This window comes from Dermacentor albipictus, chromosome 8 (genome assembly GCF_038994185.2).
Source record: "Dermacentor albipictus isolate Rhodes 1998 colony chromosome 8, USDA_Dalb.pri_finalv2, whole genome shotgun sequence".
NCBI classification, from domain to species: domain Eukaryota; kingdom Metazoa; phylum Arthropoda; class Arachnida; order Ixodida; family Ixodidae; genus Dermacentor; species Dermacentor albipictus.
In genome coordinates this window covers 132,722,233-132,738,435 of record NC_091828.1, presented here as the reverse complement: position 1 = coordinate 132,738,435, position 16,203 = coordinate 132,722,233, and the positions used below count along the sequence as shown (strand labels likewise).

Below are 16,203 nucleotides of genomic sequence, written 5' to 3'. Positions count from 1 at the left end.
CTGTGACAACGCCTGTCACGTTCACTTCATTTCTTATTTCCCCCTTTTCTTGCGCTGTTTATTGTGCAACTTTACCAACCTGCTCAACTCGTGGCACTTAGAAAACTAAATTGAGGTCCGGAGCTCACAAGCCTGTAACTTCGCATTACCAAAATATCCCCGTTACGTAACACGGAAGAAACCATTGGAGAATCTAAAGCGGGTAAGGAAGATCTTCTATATTGCACATTAGGTAACATGCAGGTTTTGAAGGTACCATGAAGAAATCAGTAATACATTCCATGGGCGGCGTATACCGTCCGATTGACTTTGCTATCGAGATAAAATGAGGTGTCAGCGCATTATAATGTAGAATTCCGCTTATAGGCGATAACTAGAAAGCGATATTTCACACCACCGTTATCAGGTTGCCAAAGGTGATCGACACCCATAAATAAACGCATAAAACAAAGGTGATGACCACACCACACCAAGTAGCGAAAGACCAAAAGAAAGAACGCGTTATAACCAGCCTTGTGCAGCTTTTATTTGTACACGACAGTACATCATGGCTTGCTTGCTAATTATTATTCACATCCAATATCCAGAAAAAAATTCAAACTTATCCGTAAGTAGAAAACGAAGTATTTCTTGCGTGAACTCTAGAAACAATTTCATTGCATTTTTCTAATTGTTTCTTCAATTATGATCATCGTTTAGAGCGCAGTTATCATTTATAAGAAGAAAGTTAGCCCGCTCTACCTACAGGAACCAACATTTTTGAATATAGTTAACAAAAATAATATAGTAATTGTGGTTGCTATAACTTTACACCACTTATACCGAGGGAGCAAAGCGATGTCCTGAGTTCTCAAGCACTTTATGTTACCAGCTGACTAGCCTGACAACCTCACCATAAATAAATCCAGTGCCTTAGTGCTAACGAAACTTTTCTTTGCGTACTGAAGAACACTGCAGAAATCTAGTAACAAACGAGGGCTTCAGAATAATGTTTCATCATAACAGCCAGGCTCCCGGAATTGGTGCCGTGTACAGCCTCGTCTGGCCCACGTGCCGTAGTTTAACTCTCCAGACAACACGACGATTTAGCCACAAAATCATTTCCGCCTCCTTTTTCCTTCCCCTCTAAAAGAGACAGTAACGCATGCACATTGTTCAAAAATGCTCAAGGACCCGGGATGCTTCCGTATTGCAGAGCAAACGAACGAGTTTAAAAAAAAAGTTCTTTTTGAGGTCCCAAATTTGCTTCGAGCGTGTGTAAGAGAGCCCCTTTTAAATTAACCGTCGGCTCCACCACTGTTTTCGCAATCTAAAATGCACGTCGCTCGCGTTCTCGAGAAGCGTCGTCTGCATTCTCAGTGTCGTCTGCACTAGTTAGGGTTATTCGTTGTCTTACTAAAAGCATGCAGTGCCATTGACGATGGAGCGTTGGTTTATGAATTGGAAACTAACGCGAGGTGATAACTTGCATTTTTTTTTAGCTGAGCACTAATAGGCCCTTCATTTTTCCTCAGGAATCAAACTGATTGCCTAACAGATGTCGCGTTCTGATCATTTGGTGAACTTATTTGAATGCACTCGGAAATATTGGCAGCTATACGTCGCCAAATCTTGTACAAACCGCATAATAATAAATTATTAGAGTTGGTAACGCATAGTGCTGCAAGCGTATTCCGACAAGAAAACAGTTTTGCAAGCGTGCGCGTACACAATAAGCATGCTATCATCTGATCCTCCATTCTGGTATCTACATGCGGTGAACAAAAGAGCGGCGGCTGCTGAATCAATGACGCTTCGACAAATTAGCGTGCATTTTTGAGGCCCACATGTGCGTATGTGTGTGCCATTTCTCGAAAAATGTTCCCAAAGTGCAGCTCTATGGATAAAGCTATAAAAGCAATGTACTACAATCACTTTCTACACCCTTAACGACAGCCTACGAAACTCCTGGAGGTGATGCATGTTAAAGACGAAGTGCTATGACGGGTGGCCTGGGAATGGCGTTCACGAGCGCGTGTTTATTAACGTTAAAGCTTGTGCAGCGTAGAAAGGGTCGTCAGCAACCGCATGGTCACACATCATAGCATCCATTATAGTGCATAGATTTAGAGAGTCTACGTCGTTTGCCTAGGCGACACTGCCTGCACTGACTAGAGCACTAAGCAGTCTGCTTTCGCAATGTCTTTTACGTGGTACCACTGCATGCTTCTAGAGTACCACAGCGACTGACCGTCTTCTCTCGCATTGTCGTCTGCGTGCACTAAGACTAGAAAGTCGTTTGCTGTCGCAGTGTCGTCTGCGTGACGCCATACACACGTCCCTGCTGCGGACTATTAATTCGACAATCACGAGTGGGGTCCCATAGGAACTAATTCGGCGCGTGTTCAACAATAGTTTTCATCCACGCGTCGCTCTGGCCATCCATTGTCTTGCATAGCGTCCGACTGGTTCGTGGCACCGCTTGGATATTGTGAAAGAAAGAAAAAAAAAGAATGTAGGAAGGACTGCAATGTCTCGTATACTGCAGGAAAGGTTATATTTCTCTCGAGACAAGTGTTTCGTTCCAGACGCATCGGCTTTTATTTGACCGGGAAACGACTTGCCAGCCTACGTAGCTAGCACTTTAAAATGACCTAGTTTTGAGGCAAAGGCTCATTGCCGGCTACGGGGCATCAAATTATGAGCATCGCTAGAATTGAGCCTTCGAAGGGCAAATATCTGCGTTTAACAAAAGCGTTACCTGAACACAAGACTCGTTTAGTGAAGGAGTAAAACACTCGCTTAAAAAAAAATGTAGAAAAAAAGAGTAGTTTAGCTTAGCTACTGGTGAAAAACAATGCTGCACTTGGTGCTGCACAATATTCTCGAAAACTGAAATAACTAGATAATTATAGTTCTCATTCTAATCGAAATGAACAGGGCTGTGTAAAAGTAGCATAAAGTGCAAAGCAGCACAAGCCACGCCAACCACTGAGAATAAAAATGATTCCACAGGTTTGGTTTCTCATGGCTTCCTTGTTCAATTAGTTAAACCTGATTTCAATTAGAAATGCTATCGATTGCTCAAAGGCGTAAGTGCGGGGTTCCTGGTGGGGATCCGCAATCAGTTTTTGCGTGCAGAAGTGGGGACATAACACACAACAAGCAATTGAGTGGGTTGTTTGTGCACTGGCTGGGCGAAAGGGGGGCGGGGGGTAATTTTGGTGACATATGTACTGGAGGCGAGCTCATCACCGACCGACCAACCTGACCCGACCCGACACCACCAGCGTTATCAAAGGACTTCTAGCCAACGAGTCTGTAAAATACTGAAATTGCACCAATCAGAGCTTTATTATCAGATATCAGAAAAAAAAAACTGTTTTTAGAGCGCAGCTTTTACGCCTCCGTTGCTGCGTTGAGCGTCGGCGTGCCTCGTCCTCCCTCAGCGTAACCGAGTGAACGAGCACAGCGAACCATGAACGATCGAACGCGGAACGCAGCGGCGGGTGAAAGACGCCGAGAGCAAAGAGAGCGCGAGGAGGGAAGTGGAGGAGGAAGCCACCTCGAAGCACCACCAGATGGCGCGGCAGTGGCGGCACAGGCCATGCAGGGGAAAGAAAGAAAGAATAACCAGAAAGCTCGCCTTCGCGCATAGCGTTCGCTGCAAGCGTTTCCCCGTAAAGATTATGCTTTCATAAGCTGCAGTTGCCGGCTTCTATATAGCGCCACATGTCGCGGCTCCGCCAGTCGGCGCGGTGATCGGTGCGATGCCTCAGGATATCGCGAAACGAAAACACGTATAGAGCTATGCTGAGATTTCGCATTACGGAGCATCGTAATCGTCGGGGAATTATCTTAAAAAGCAAATTAAAGCGCGCATTTCTTTATGAGTAAAACTGGTCATGGTATCATAGAAGGCCGGAACATGCCTTAGCCTGTGACGGAAATACGACGCAATCTTAGTGAATTGTGGAAGAGGTCTAGAGAAAATCACAAACGACTACGCATATAACAAATAATACGCATATTACTTTTGCCAATGCCGTTCACACACACTGCACGCTTGTATTCTCTAACGTCGATTCAGTGGACGATTAAGCACCGATTAAAGAATACCAGGTTTCTCTGTAAGCAGAGTAACGAGTAATAAAGAAAGGGAAAACAAGGAAAGAATGGGTGGAATTTAAAGCTACACTTAAAACTAGAGCCAATGATTGATGAATACTCCCCTAAATTCTGCGTACATGCAGCGTAGATGCACACTGTTAGGAGCAAATACCACACCAGCTCCTGACATACGGCTACCCCTATAGAGCTGAACCCTTTCTCGCCACGCGAGCGGTTGATATTGTCACCTCGTGCTTTCTGAACAACTTCAGTTAATGTTGTGTACGCACTTGGTAGAAACACTGGTTTAAACTGCGCCCAAGAGCTTACTATTGCAAATGACATTTAAAAGAACTAATTGCATCGAAAACCCGTGAGGCCTATCGTTATGTCCCCGAAAGACTGGCGCTGTCTGACGAAACTCACTGTTGCGAATGGAACATCCTGAAAACTGTCGTTCCAGCTGACTTCAACCACTAATCTGGAAAGCTCACGCAATCGCAGACGCTCCAGGAAGGCATGTCATTAATGGGCTAAAGATTGCAGCTACACTGCCTTTCTTCACAGCATTAGGCTTAGCACTCGTGCGACGAACTTACACTAGACTGCGGCCGAAGGATCAGATGCAAACTGTTTGAATCGCGTTCAATCCCCACCTCCATCATTTTCTTTCGTCAGGCATCGCCATTTGAACTCTATAGCACGCATAGAGGGACACAAGACAACAGATAGAAACAAAGATTGCAACGACAAATCGTTGCAACACCACATTAGGCTTAGAGTCCTCTCGCGAAACGAAATGAGTGCGTTCCCATTGTTCAGCGGTAGCAGACTAGCAGTTCTCAAACCCCGCTGAAAGATGTTCACGGTCGGCTAATCCCTTCCGCCTCCCTTCAGTAAGGCTCGCGCGCCTGCAGCTTCGAATACGAAGCACTTGCGTATTGTGCGTGCCGGCTGAGCCCCGCACAAAGGATTGTATCTGACTCAGTGCTGCTAATTGTTCTGCCCGCACACCGGCGCACAAAAGGAATTTCACTGCGTCAGACTTGGGGCGAGACCCACCATACGCGGTGGTCATGAAAGGCTTCTCCGGCACTAAGCATTCCACTGGCGGGACAAATTAAGCATGCTGTTCAGCCTACCGACGGCAGATGTACGAGCTTCACGGACGATTTCTTCTTCCTCTTCTGCTTATGCGAGTGCCCTTTTTTTTTCTTTTACGCACAGAACCGCCTACCGGAGTTCAACCGGGAATTGCACGGTGCGTATAGCGCTCGGTTTGGAATGAACCCGAACTAACGTGCACTTTTTGCGCAGTCACGTTGTTCTTTTCCACCTCACCATCTTCTAGAGCACCGAGACAATTACCATCGCAGGGGGGAGAAGCGACATAAAAAAAAAAAAGGAAACGAGACGTCAGCGCTGAGGACAGGCGTAGCTGAGCTCCGATCGTTACGCAAATCACAAGCGTTGGTGCATGATCTCTGTCGGATTTCTAAGACGCAAAAAACAGTTTTCTCCCTTTTTCTTTACTTCTGGTGTTGTTGAAGCCCTTGCACAATCTGAAATCATTCAGTATGACTTGTAAACAGTTCAAAGCTGCTACGCTTCGCGTTTGTTCAGGTATAAGCGCATACAAGTTTTTCCGTGGTATACCTCTTCCCTCACATCTAAGGCCCAAACAATGAAACGTTCCTTTCCTTCGAGCGCTTCCTAACCTTACGTGAGGCCTCCTTACAGCGAAGGACCGATGGAGGAAGCAAGCATACTCTGAAAGCTCCCTTCACCCGTCCTCACGTAAGGAGCGGTTGCCTCCATGCCTGGGTTCGAGATTATCTCTTCAAAGCTTTAGGCGAACACCAGAACACCACTATTCACTGAAAAAGGTTGTATCGTCGCACAATCTTTAAGTTGATGAGCTAATATAGAGAAGCGTGGACGCTTTTTTTTAGTTTTGTTTACGAAACCTAAAGAAGTAGCGCATTACAGTGCGAAACTTGATGTGCTCCAGCAACGCTGGCATGCCGGCGTCTTGCAACGCCTAGCAACGCCTAGCAACGCTTCCATGCCGCACGCGTGACTGAAACGAACGTGCCTGCCAAAACGTACCGTGCTCGCGCTTCTCTGAAGGTGGGCGACAGCGCGCATGCGCAAGCAAACGTCACGTGGTTAAGCAGTGAGGCGAAGCGCTCGTTCAGGGCCAGGAGCGGCGTAAGGACGCATGAAGGTAGCTTTGGAGCTACCTTATGCTGAGGAAGCACCAAGGATGCCTTCACCAAGGGCCCCTCAGTAAGGAAGCTTTCAGAGTGACATAAGGTAGCCTCACCGCAATGAAGGCTTCCTTAGTGAGGTAAGGAAGATTTCATTGTTTGGCTCCTTATGCTGAGGAAGTACCAAGGAAGCCTCAACCGAGGGCGCCTCAGTAAGGAAGCTTTCAGAGTGACATAAAGTAGCCTCACTGCAATGAAGGCTTCCTCACTGAGGTAAGGAAGATTCCATTGTCTGGCCCTAAGAACGGCACTGCAATTTTCTCTATGGCCCCGAATACCCTTTTCCACTTAGCAAGTGCGGTTTGCAGCGGCAATGATATTGCCGAAATAATTCCAGTCTCACCTTGAACATTAGTTCCAGTTCGATATTTTTCGTATAATGAGAGAGAGAGAGAGCGAAAGAAACGAAAGAAAAGAGAAAGGCAGGCATGTCAACCAGTGCATCAAATTTGCTTCGCTACTCCATACACTGGGGGAGCTAGAAATATTAGAAGAAGGTACTCGAGGTCGAAGGACACAGAGACGAAGCACGTGCGCACGAGGCGCTCGCGGCACACCGTCGTGACCGAGGATCCCGCGAAGCGCACGTCCGTTGTCCTTGAAGACGCGAGCACCGCGACCACTCACTGCGATGGCTTATGAGGTCGGCTTTCCAAGAGGGCTTCCTCTGTGATCAAAGCGCACAGTCGGCTCTCGGTGCACTGCAGCGAGGACCGCCACGCAGAATAGACGCATTGTGTGCCTAATCAGAAAGACCGCACAAGACAGGTACAAAGAGGTGCTCCACGCTCCTTCAACAAACATCGGCTTCCATTTACAAGGCAGTTTGGCAGAGGCAACTCAATAAAAGCGCGCGACGGAGCGTGTAATCGTGCAAATGCAACCGGACGCATTTCTGGTTAACATCCACGCCTTCTCTCTTTATTCCTCCTCCTCCTCGTTAGACGCCAGATACACGGTCAGAAGCAAACAATGAGTAACGACCCTCAGTTCTGATGTCCCCGTACCTACCTTAATGTACTTTTGCCACGTGTGGTCGCGGGCGCACTCTATTCGTCTTTTTATTGCAAGAACATCTTTAATTTGCACGTAGCACTGCGTTTTTCTAGTTTGTATTTTAGTTTACCTTTGATCTATGTGCCAAAGAAATAAGAAAAAGTCGAAAGGTTGAGCGTGAGAAATGTGACCGCGGCTGAAGCACACACAAACAATTAGAAGTACACTCGTTACTTCGATTATAGGATTTTCGAACTAGCGGGGTTTTGCGATGAGAACACGAGTGCAAACTGAGCCAGGTTCGCACCAAAAGAGTTCATGATTTACGTTTTGCTGGAATACTTGCAACTGTGTGACGCTGTGCCTCTGTGTAAAGGATGACCGTCAAAAATTGTGGTAAGAGGTTTAGTTCGAGGCCGTCATCGATTTTCCTTCAAATACATGTGAAACGTGTAAATGCTTTCATTAGTAGACAACCGCTGAAGCTATTGGACTAAAGGTTGTTGCTCTTAAGGAAAGGATCAATTTTACCGACCATGGGAAGCAGAACGTAGTGCCCTATATTTTGAAAAACAATAGCCGTAAATTGGCAAGAAAAAAAAACTGAAGCACGAAAATTAGAAATCTGCATTTGTGCTCCAGAAAGAGCTATCACATTTCTATTAACTGCACGTGCTAAAGTATCTGTAGCAGATACATTTCACAGCGAAGCTGTTAGCCTCTAGTTGGTCTGAATTTTTCGTGGCGTGCTCATCCAAAACGAGGCAGCTGGAAAAGGGGTTTGTGTTTGAGTTTCCGCGTAGCAGAATCGTGCTTCCTCGTATATTCGAATCACAATGCGTGGAGGCCTCCGCCGGGCGACGTCCGACGGCGCGATATGAGGCCCCATCTGCAGCCGGTGTGACGTCATCACGTGACGTCATGTCACGTGACCCCACTTCAGGGTCAATGGTGGCCACCGCCGGGCGTCGCGCGAAGGCCCGAAACCTACGTTAATATGCTTCGCATAATATACGGCCCTTGCGCTTGGCGGACAGCCCAGAAAGAGCGCTGCGATCCCGCACGTGCGCGCGTGGCGTCCGTCACTCGGGGCGGCAGTGCCTCCGCAGCGTCGCCGTCTGGCGTCGGTTGCAGGCGGCGGTCGCACTCGCCTAACGTCCGCACCGGCTTCGATGGACATCCACTTACACAGGGTCGAATGGAGGTGGATTTTTTTTTCATGGTTTTGCAGCTTACGTGATATTGTCACAATGTCCAGAATGCTTTCGCGAAATTTGCGCTCACGCAGCAGTGACATACGTATATAGAGGCGTATAAATTGCGCACAATTTGTTCGCTTTAGCTGTCTCAAAAAAATTGCAGCTTACAAAAACGCCATGCCGACTTCTATTGCTCAGTTACAGAGATGTGTGAATTTGATTTTCTAATTTTTTCTTCTTGTTAATTTGGCGATATCAATCATTCCTGTAAAAAATTTTGCGGCCCAAATAAATGTATTATTATACCTTTCGTTTTCTTTACGCGACACCCATTTGCATGTACGCCAACTTTTTCCCATAGATCGCGTAGCGTGAGTTTGTGTTGCATGACAAGAAGTGTGAACGAAAAAACCAGTCAAAAACACAAAGGACAAGAGGAGAAGTTCACATCACAACGACTGGCCGGCTGAACTGAACTGACTGAACTTCTCCTCTTGTCCTTTGTGTTTTTGACTGGTTTTTTCGTTCAAGTATGTACCAACTGGCCCAGATTTCAGCCCTTCTGCAAAGAAGTGTGAAAACGGACATATTTCTTGAGTAGTACTAAACGCAGACACATCTGCATAACTTCAGGATGATGTGAACAGAACAAAGCTTCAATGTCTTTTAGAATGCAGTGGAGGGTTATGGCGCAGTACAAACTCCACAGGGCTTAGCAATTGCTCACAATAAGCATTGCGCCTGAAAAATGTTCAACGGAACTTGGTTGCGACGACATGGAAGAAATTCAGAAAAAAAATCTTAGATGCTAATTTTTTGCAGACAGGAGTGATTGGTTGTCGAAGAGAAGTTGTGTGCGAGAAGGCACTGCTAGCTTTATTGTCGCGCACGGTTTTCGCAGTCACTGTGGCACCATTTCCACAAGCGCACTGCTCTTGCTGTGCTCACAGGATTGGAATAGCTTTTCTACGCCCGGTTTCTCTGTCCCCTCTTATTTTGGTAAGGATCTCTGAAGGTAAAGCTTCCACGTAAAATTACAAGATATACTGTCTCTCTAGCGGCACTTCATTATTGGCTGCTAGCTGCTGCTAGCTGCTTCCTTTTTTGTTTTCTTCTTCTTTAAATGAAAATAAATCTAGGAGTGGTCGCCTTCAGTTTGCGACAGCTGCTCCTTTTCACTGGGTTAATAATGTAAGACAAGTAAATTAGGAAAACTATAAGCATTCTTGCACTATGCAATTTCTAAATGAAATGGAATAAAATGTGGTGGAACTGAGTATCGCCCGAAAGTTTAAGTTGAAACAAAGTACGCGCATTCCTGAGGCACAACGAGTCAAGCGCACGAATGAGACACACTGGCGCACGACGTTGTGCAGCTCATAATGCGAAGTTTCTTATTTTTAAGGTGGAAAGGAGAATGAGCCGAGTGCCTTGGAAGAAATCGTTCTACCATAATATATTAGTGCCGCTCCATGTGCGAGAGTCAAGTTATTATTTTATTGTTTTGTCGCATAGTATGACCGTAAGATTGCTCCAAAAGCCGTGCCGCAACTAGAAGAACCCAAACCATTACAATAAAAAGAAATTTCTGAATGTAAAAATCCTCGAGCCTAGATGGCATTTCTCAAATATCGATTAAATCTATTAAAGTTTTGAAATTGTGAATCCATTTTACCTAACACAAAGATAGTCGACGTTTTCGTCCTCGTTTGAGTTTCTGCGCTGGTTAGCTAATATGAATGAAAGATAATTGCCACAAACACTGACATTCTAGACTCTAACCACGATTCTAAGTTTTTAAATTAAAGCTGAACGCCATACTGACACAAAGCCGGGTGTGTAGGAGACAGAATAGCAAGACAAAAGCAAATGAACTATTAAGCTCCACCAACAGCAATTATAATTTGGCTGAATTCTATATGAAACCAATTAGCTCGAATCTAAATCTACGCAAAAACGAACCGCCCTTCAGCAACACTAGCCCGCATTAAAACTCCCGCAAGGAAAGAGATACGAGTTAAAGAAGGCATTGTTGAGAACGAGACTATGTAAAGGTACTTGTTTTGCAGTTAGTGCATATGGATGATATTCCGTTGCAAGCTTCCAAATGTTATCCTCAGCAGCATATAGTTGGAGGTATCTTTGGGTGCTTTTGCCACTCGTTGAAACATTTATCGTGCGAGTCACATGTATTTCTTCAGGCCATTTAGACAAATAAGTTCACAATAAGAGTGTGAATAAGGGATACGTATGGATACCGAAGCAACCTTTTGTTTTTACAGTGTTCACTGCATGACGTGCCTCTTTTTAATAAGTTAGGGTATAATCATTTAAAACAAAACGCTGATAATTAGAAGAGTTAACTGCTGGGCTAGTTGGTGTTCTTGCATACTGGAAAGATTTTGCGCCAAAAAACACAACACGCACAAGAAAGACGACAACACCATGGGCGCTACTTCAACTGTTTAATGAGAGTGAAAGCACTCGACATATATAGCCATCCAAAACACCGCGCATGCGTACAAGGCAACAAGGAGTACATAGTTTTATCAAAGTAGGCGTGATAGAAACTTCAGCTCAGCCTCGTAAAGAAAAACCGATGTATCACTAACACAGTTAGGACCCGCTTTCTTGATGTAGAATGCTTCCAGTGTTTCACGCGATGTCTGATGTTTGCCTCTACCCAGAATCCTCGCTTCGCGGAACCGTGGAACGCAATCGGTGCAAGCCCTGCAGTGATCAACAAGTCGCTCACCTTCATTATTTTTTATACCTTTAGCATGATCCCTAAGCCGGTCGTTGACACAACGCCCCGTCTGTCCAATGTAGGATTTTCCGCAGGACAGAGGAATTTTATACACGACGTTTGTGGCACACTTTACGAAACGCTGGCCATGCTTCTTCTGACAGCCAGGCCTTTGGCTTTCGCAAGTTATGCGACGGCTTAGCTGGGCAAGCTTTTGGGGAGCGGAGAACACCACCGGTACATTAGACCGGTTCGCCACTTTTTTCAGGCTGTGCGTGACTTTATGGATGTATGGTACCACTACAGGCCACACTTTCTTCTTCGGCTCTACCCTGCTTACCCCAGCCTTCACCTTCTTCAAAAGCGTTTCTGCCACAGGGACCAAGACCGACTCAGGGAAGCCAGCTGCAACGAGCCTGCCCAATTGGTTGTCAAAACTTCCTTGCATCTCATGCACACACGACTTCCGGAGCGATGACTCCAGGCAGAGGTTGGCGATGCCTCTTTTTACTACCTTTGAGTGGGCCGAATTGTACGGCAGGAGCCCTTTTTGCGCACGAGGGGAGTAAGCCCAACAGATGTGCCCATCAGAAAACTTTAACTGTAAATCTAAAAACTGAAGTAAACCATTATCCGGTAGCTCATAAGTAAAACATAGCCCTTTCCCCAGGTTTCTAAAATCATCTAAAACACTGCTCACTATAGCCTCATTCGAAACGGAGCACTGCTTGTTTAAAACCACTAAGAAGTCGTCCATGTAACGAAACACTTTAAGGACTTTGTCATTAATAAAATGGTTAAAACGATCGTGTAGAGAGCGATCGATGGATGATAAAAAGATGTTGCAAAGTATGGGGGCTATGCAGGAGCCTATGCATATGCCTTTCTTCTGCAGGTAAGGTTGCTCGTCAAACAAGATAAAAGTACTTCTGAGGTAAAATTCTAAAAGGACTAAAAAGTTATCAACAGTGATACCAGCGGCATTTTGGAAGGCCACTGGGCCGCTCTTGTCTATGCAATCTTTAACAGAGGCAAACAGGTCCGGATAAGGCACTGAATAAAAAAGGTCTTCTACATCAACAGAAAAAGCATAATCTAGGTCATTCTTTTCTTCGAAAAAATGGGCTACTTCCCCTGAACTTTTTGTAAGGAAGGGATCAGTTATTACTAGGCTATTCAAACTTTTCTGAAGGAACTTACTCACGCAATGTTGCCAGGTGCCAGCTTCACTCACAATGGTACGGAAGGGAGCTTCGGGTTTGTGCGTTTTAACGGAAAAGAAAACATTTAACGCCCCCCTCTCACTCTTAGTTACATCTTTAGCTAGTCCTTGCAGATCGAGGCGCTTACAAAGTTCAATCGCTTTGCTCTTAATTCTCGTTTGAGCTTTCTTCACAACCACGAAGTTTTTGTTCACCGCCTGTGCTGCTTTCTCTCTATACATGGTTCTAGGCAATACTACAAAGCCGCCTATCTTATCTGCTTGCAAAAGGCTGAGTTCATTATCCTTAAAGAAATTAACTAGAAAACGCAAAGGGTCTTTAGAGCAGTTCTGTTCAGTCCGCGTGACACTCTTGGTAAGGCAGTTCACTCCGTCCAAACGGCAGCGCTCCCGATCTTCTTGTGGGGCCTTTTTCGCCATAGCCCTGTTTAAGGCCATCAGTTCGTGGGGTGGGACCAAAGGCTCAAGTCCAAACTTAGGGCCTTTCTGAAGAACATTTGAAATGTTGGACGGAATGGAGGCACTTCCCATGACTGTAAGATTTCCATTTACACGTTCCGGTGCTTTTGGTTTTCCCATGGCTCTAAGGATGAATTTCAAGTTCCAATTCCACCATATCTCGGTCAAACGGGCAGCTTCGCTTCTAAGGTAATAGAAACGTCTCAGAGCAATCCATTCCGGGTACTGGGCACAGCAGACAACATGAAGCCAATCTGTATATAAACGAACTTGCAGCCACAGTTCAGATCGCCAGATCTTGCATACACGTTTCACATGGCCCCTAGAAGGTGCCACAGGGCCAAACAGAGCACTCACTTCTACCATTTTTTCGAAGAAAAGAATGACCTAGATTATGCTTTTTCTGTTGATGTAGAAGACCTTTTTTATTCAGTGCCTTATCCGGACCTGTTTGCCTCTGTTAAAGATTGCATAGACGAGAGCGGCCCAGTGGCCTTCCAAAATGCCGCTGGTATCACTGTTGATAACTTTTTAGTCCTTTTAGAATTTTACCTCAGAAGTACTTTTATCTTGTTTGACGAGCAACCTTACCTGCAGAAGAAAGGCATATGCATAGGCTCCTGCATAGCCCCCATACTTTGCAACATCTTTTTATCATCCATCGATCGCTCTCTACACGATCGTTTTAACCATTTTATTAATGACAAAGTCCTTAAAGTGTTTCGTTACATGGACGACTTCTTAGTGGTTTTAAACAAGCAGTGCTCCGTTTCGAATGAGGCTATAGTGAGCAGTGTTTTAGATGATTTTAGAAACCTGGGGAAAGGGCTATGTTTTACTTATGAGCTACCGGATAATGGTTTACTTCAGTTTTTAGATTTACAGTTAAAGTTTTCTGATGGGCACATCTGTTGGGCTTACTCCCCTCGTGCGCAAAAAGGGCTCCTGCCGTACAATTCGGCCCACTCAAAGGTAGTAAAAAGAGGCATCGCCAACCTCTGCCTGGAGTCATCGCTCCGGAAGTCGTGTGTGCATGAGATGCAAGGAAGTTTTGACAACCAATTGGGCAGGCTCGTTGCAGCTGGCTTCCCTGAGTCGGTCTTGGTCCCTGTGGCAGAAACGCTTTTGAAGAAGGTGAAGGCTGGGGTAAGCAGGGTAGAGCCGAAGAAGAAAGTGTGGCCTGTAGTGGTACCATACATCCATAAAGTCACGCACAGCCTGAAAAAAGTGGCGAACCGGTCTAATGTACCGGTGGTGTTCTCCGCTCCCCAAAAGCTTGCCCAGCTAAGCCGTCGCATAACTTGCGAAAGCCAAAGGCCTGGCTGTCAGAAGAAGCATGGCCAGCGTTTCGTAAAGTGTGCCACAAACGTCGTGTATAAAATTCCTCTGTCCTGCGGAAAATCCTACATTGGACAGACGGGGCGTTGTGTCAACGACCGGCTTAGGGAACATGCTAAAGGTATAAAAAATAATGAAGGTGAGCGACTTGTTGATCACTGCAGGGCTTGCACCGATTGCGTTCCACGGTTCCGCGAAGCGAGGATTCTGGGTAGAGGCAAACATCAGACATCGCGTGAAACACTGGAAGCATTCTACATCAAGAAAGCGGGTCCTAACTGTGTTAGTGATACATCGGTTTTTCTTTACGAGGCTGAGCTGAAGTTTCTATCACGCCTACTTTGATAAAACTATGTACTCCTTGTTGCCTTGTACTCATGCGCGGTGTTTTGGATGGCTATATATGTCGAGTGCTTTCACTCTCATTAAACAGTTGAAGTAGCGCCCGTGGTGTTGTCGTCTTTCTTGTGTGTGTTGTGTTTTTTTGGCGCAAAATCTTTCCAGTACGCTGATAATTAGGCTGTCATTGATAAATTTTGCGAAGTGTGGCACGAATATCAGCAAACCTCTGAAGCATCGTCAAACAGACTTCGGGTATTGTTTTACCGGTCCAGTGAACCAAGCAGAAGCTTCGTTGAGGTTCCCCGGCAGAACTGCTGACGCTTTTACTTCGAGAGGCGCCGGTTGTGCTCGAACTCCACAATCCTCTGATGAAGCACGCGAGCGCTCGGAGTAAATGCGCGCAAGCTGCTCGAGGAGAACCGCCCACTCGGGCATTCGACAATTGAGTCGTCTCGGTCATAATCTGCCGCGCGCCGTCGACTGCAAAGCTAATTTTTCTTCGGGGATACGACAACCACTTCTTCTTTGTATGCTTTTTTTTTTGGTGCTTCGATGGCTGTGGTGAACGAATAATCGTCATTTTCCTCTTCGCAACTTCAGCCAGCTCTCAGCTCTTCCCCATTTACAAACGCCTGCACTGTTCATACTGTTTTTTGTATCGTGTAAACACTGCTGCTTTCAACTCACTTGCTCCCTGTGTGCGTCATCAATTACCCTTCTCGACCATAATTAGATTATCGACCACGTCGTGTACGTCCCCATCGCCCTGTCGACACGTCGTCATCAAACGGTGGCCGGGCCCTCCGCTTTTAGGGCCAGCTCAAATGATCCTTCCACTGCATGGGCCAATAATGGCTTTGAAACCTCTCCTTTGGTAAAGAAAGTAGGAACAAAAAAAAAGGAAAAAAGAAAAGAAAGAAAGAAAGGGAGGGCTTTACAAGGAGGTCAGCCAGTGTAAAGACAGATTGGCTACCCTGTGCTGTGGGAAAGGGTAAAGAACATCAAACAGCACTGAAAAATGGACGAGATAAAATAAAATAACAAAAAGTAAATGTTTAAACCAGCTACGTCATCTCGTGGAAGAGTTTAAGACGGAACTTATAGGAGAAGGAAGTCAAAAGTATTGGGTCGTCTGTTGTCATTTTCCACCACGCCAACAGCCGGATACGTTGCTAGGGATTCTTTATATCTACTGAGATTTTGTCACAATGTTCCAAGTTCTATTTTGCAAAGGTTGCTATACCTTCTCGATAAATGAGCTTATTATCTTTTGATTATTATTATTTTCATTCGAGTGTATGTAATTTATTTCTCATTTACTCACCTCCCATACAAAAAATTTTAGTAACATTTTATAAACCGTCTTTAGACAAATGTTACTATAACCTATCGACATACTATAAAACGTCTTTAGACACCGTAACAACTTCCTAGTAACCTCCTACCGACTATTGGCCACCGATATTGAATTGAAAGTATAGATATAAAATGTCGATAGAATTCTTACCGACTGCTTATTATCTTATGTCGTTAGAAAGTATC

At 45.4% G+C, this 16,203-nt stretch overlaps 2 protein-coding genes across 17 annotated transcripts in view; one reads left to right on the top strand and one right to left on the bottom strand.

Annotated features, from left to right (window-relative positions):
- The window catches only part of LOC135905854 (uncharacterized), a 210,523-nt gene that overhangs the window by 71,098 nt on the left and 123,222 nt on the right, over positions 1 to 16,203 (bottom strand). The window lies entirely within an intron of this gene.
- The window catches only part of LOC135905855 (uncharacterized), a 163,623-nt gene that overhangs the window by 45,008 nt on the left and 102,412 nt on the right, over positions 1 to 16,203 (top strand). For all 5 annotated transcript variants that reach the window (XM_065436967.2, XM_065436966.2, XM_065436969.2 and 2 more), the window contains one exon: positions 5,317 to 5,350. In XM_065436967.2, the coding sequence (XP_065293039.1) occupies positions 5,317 to 5,350 (34 nt within the window). The remainder of the gene's footprint in view (positions 1 to 5,316; positions 5,351 to 16,203) is intronic.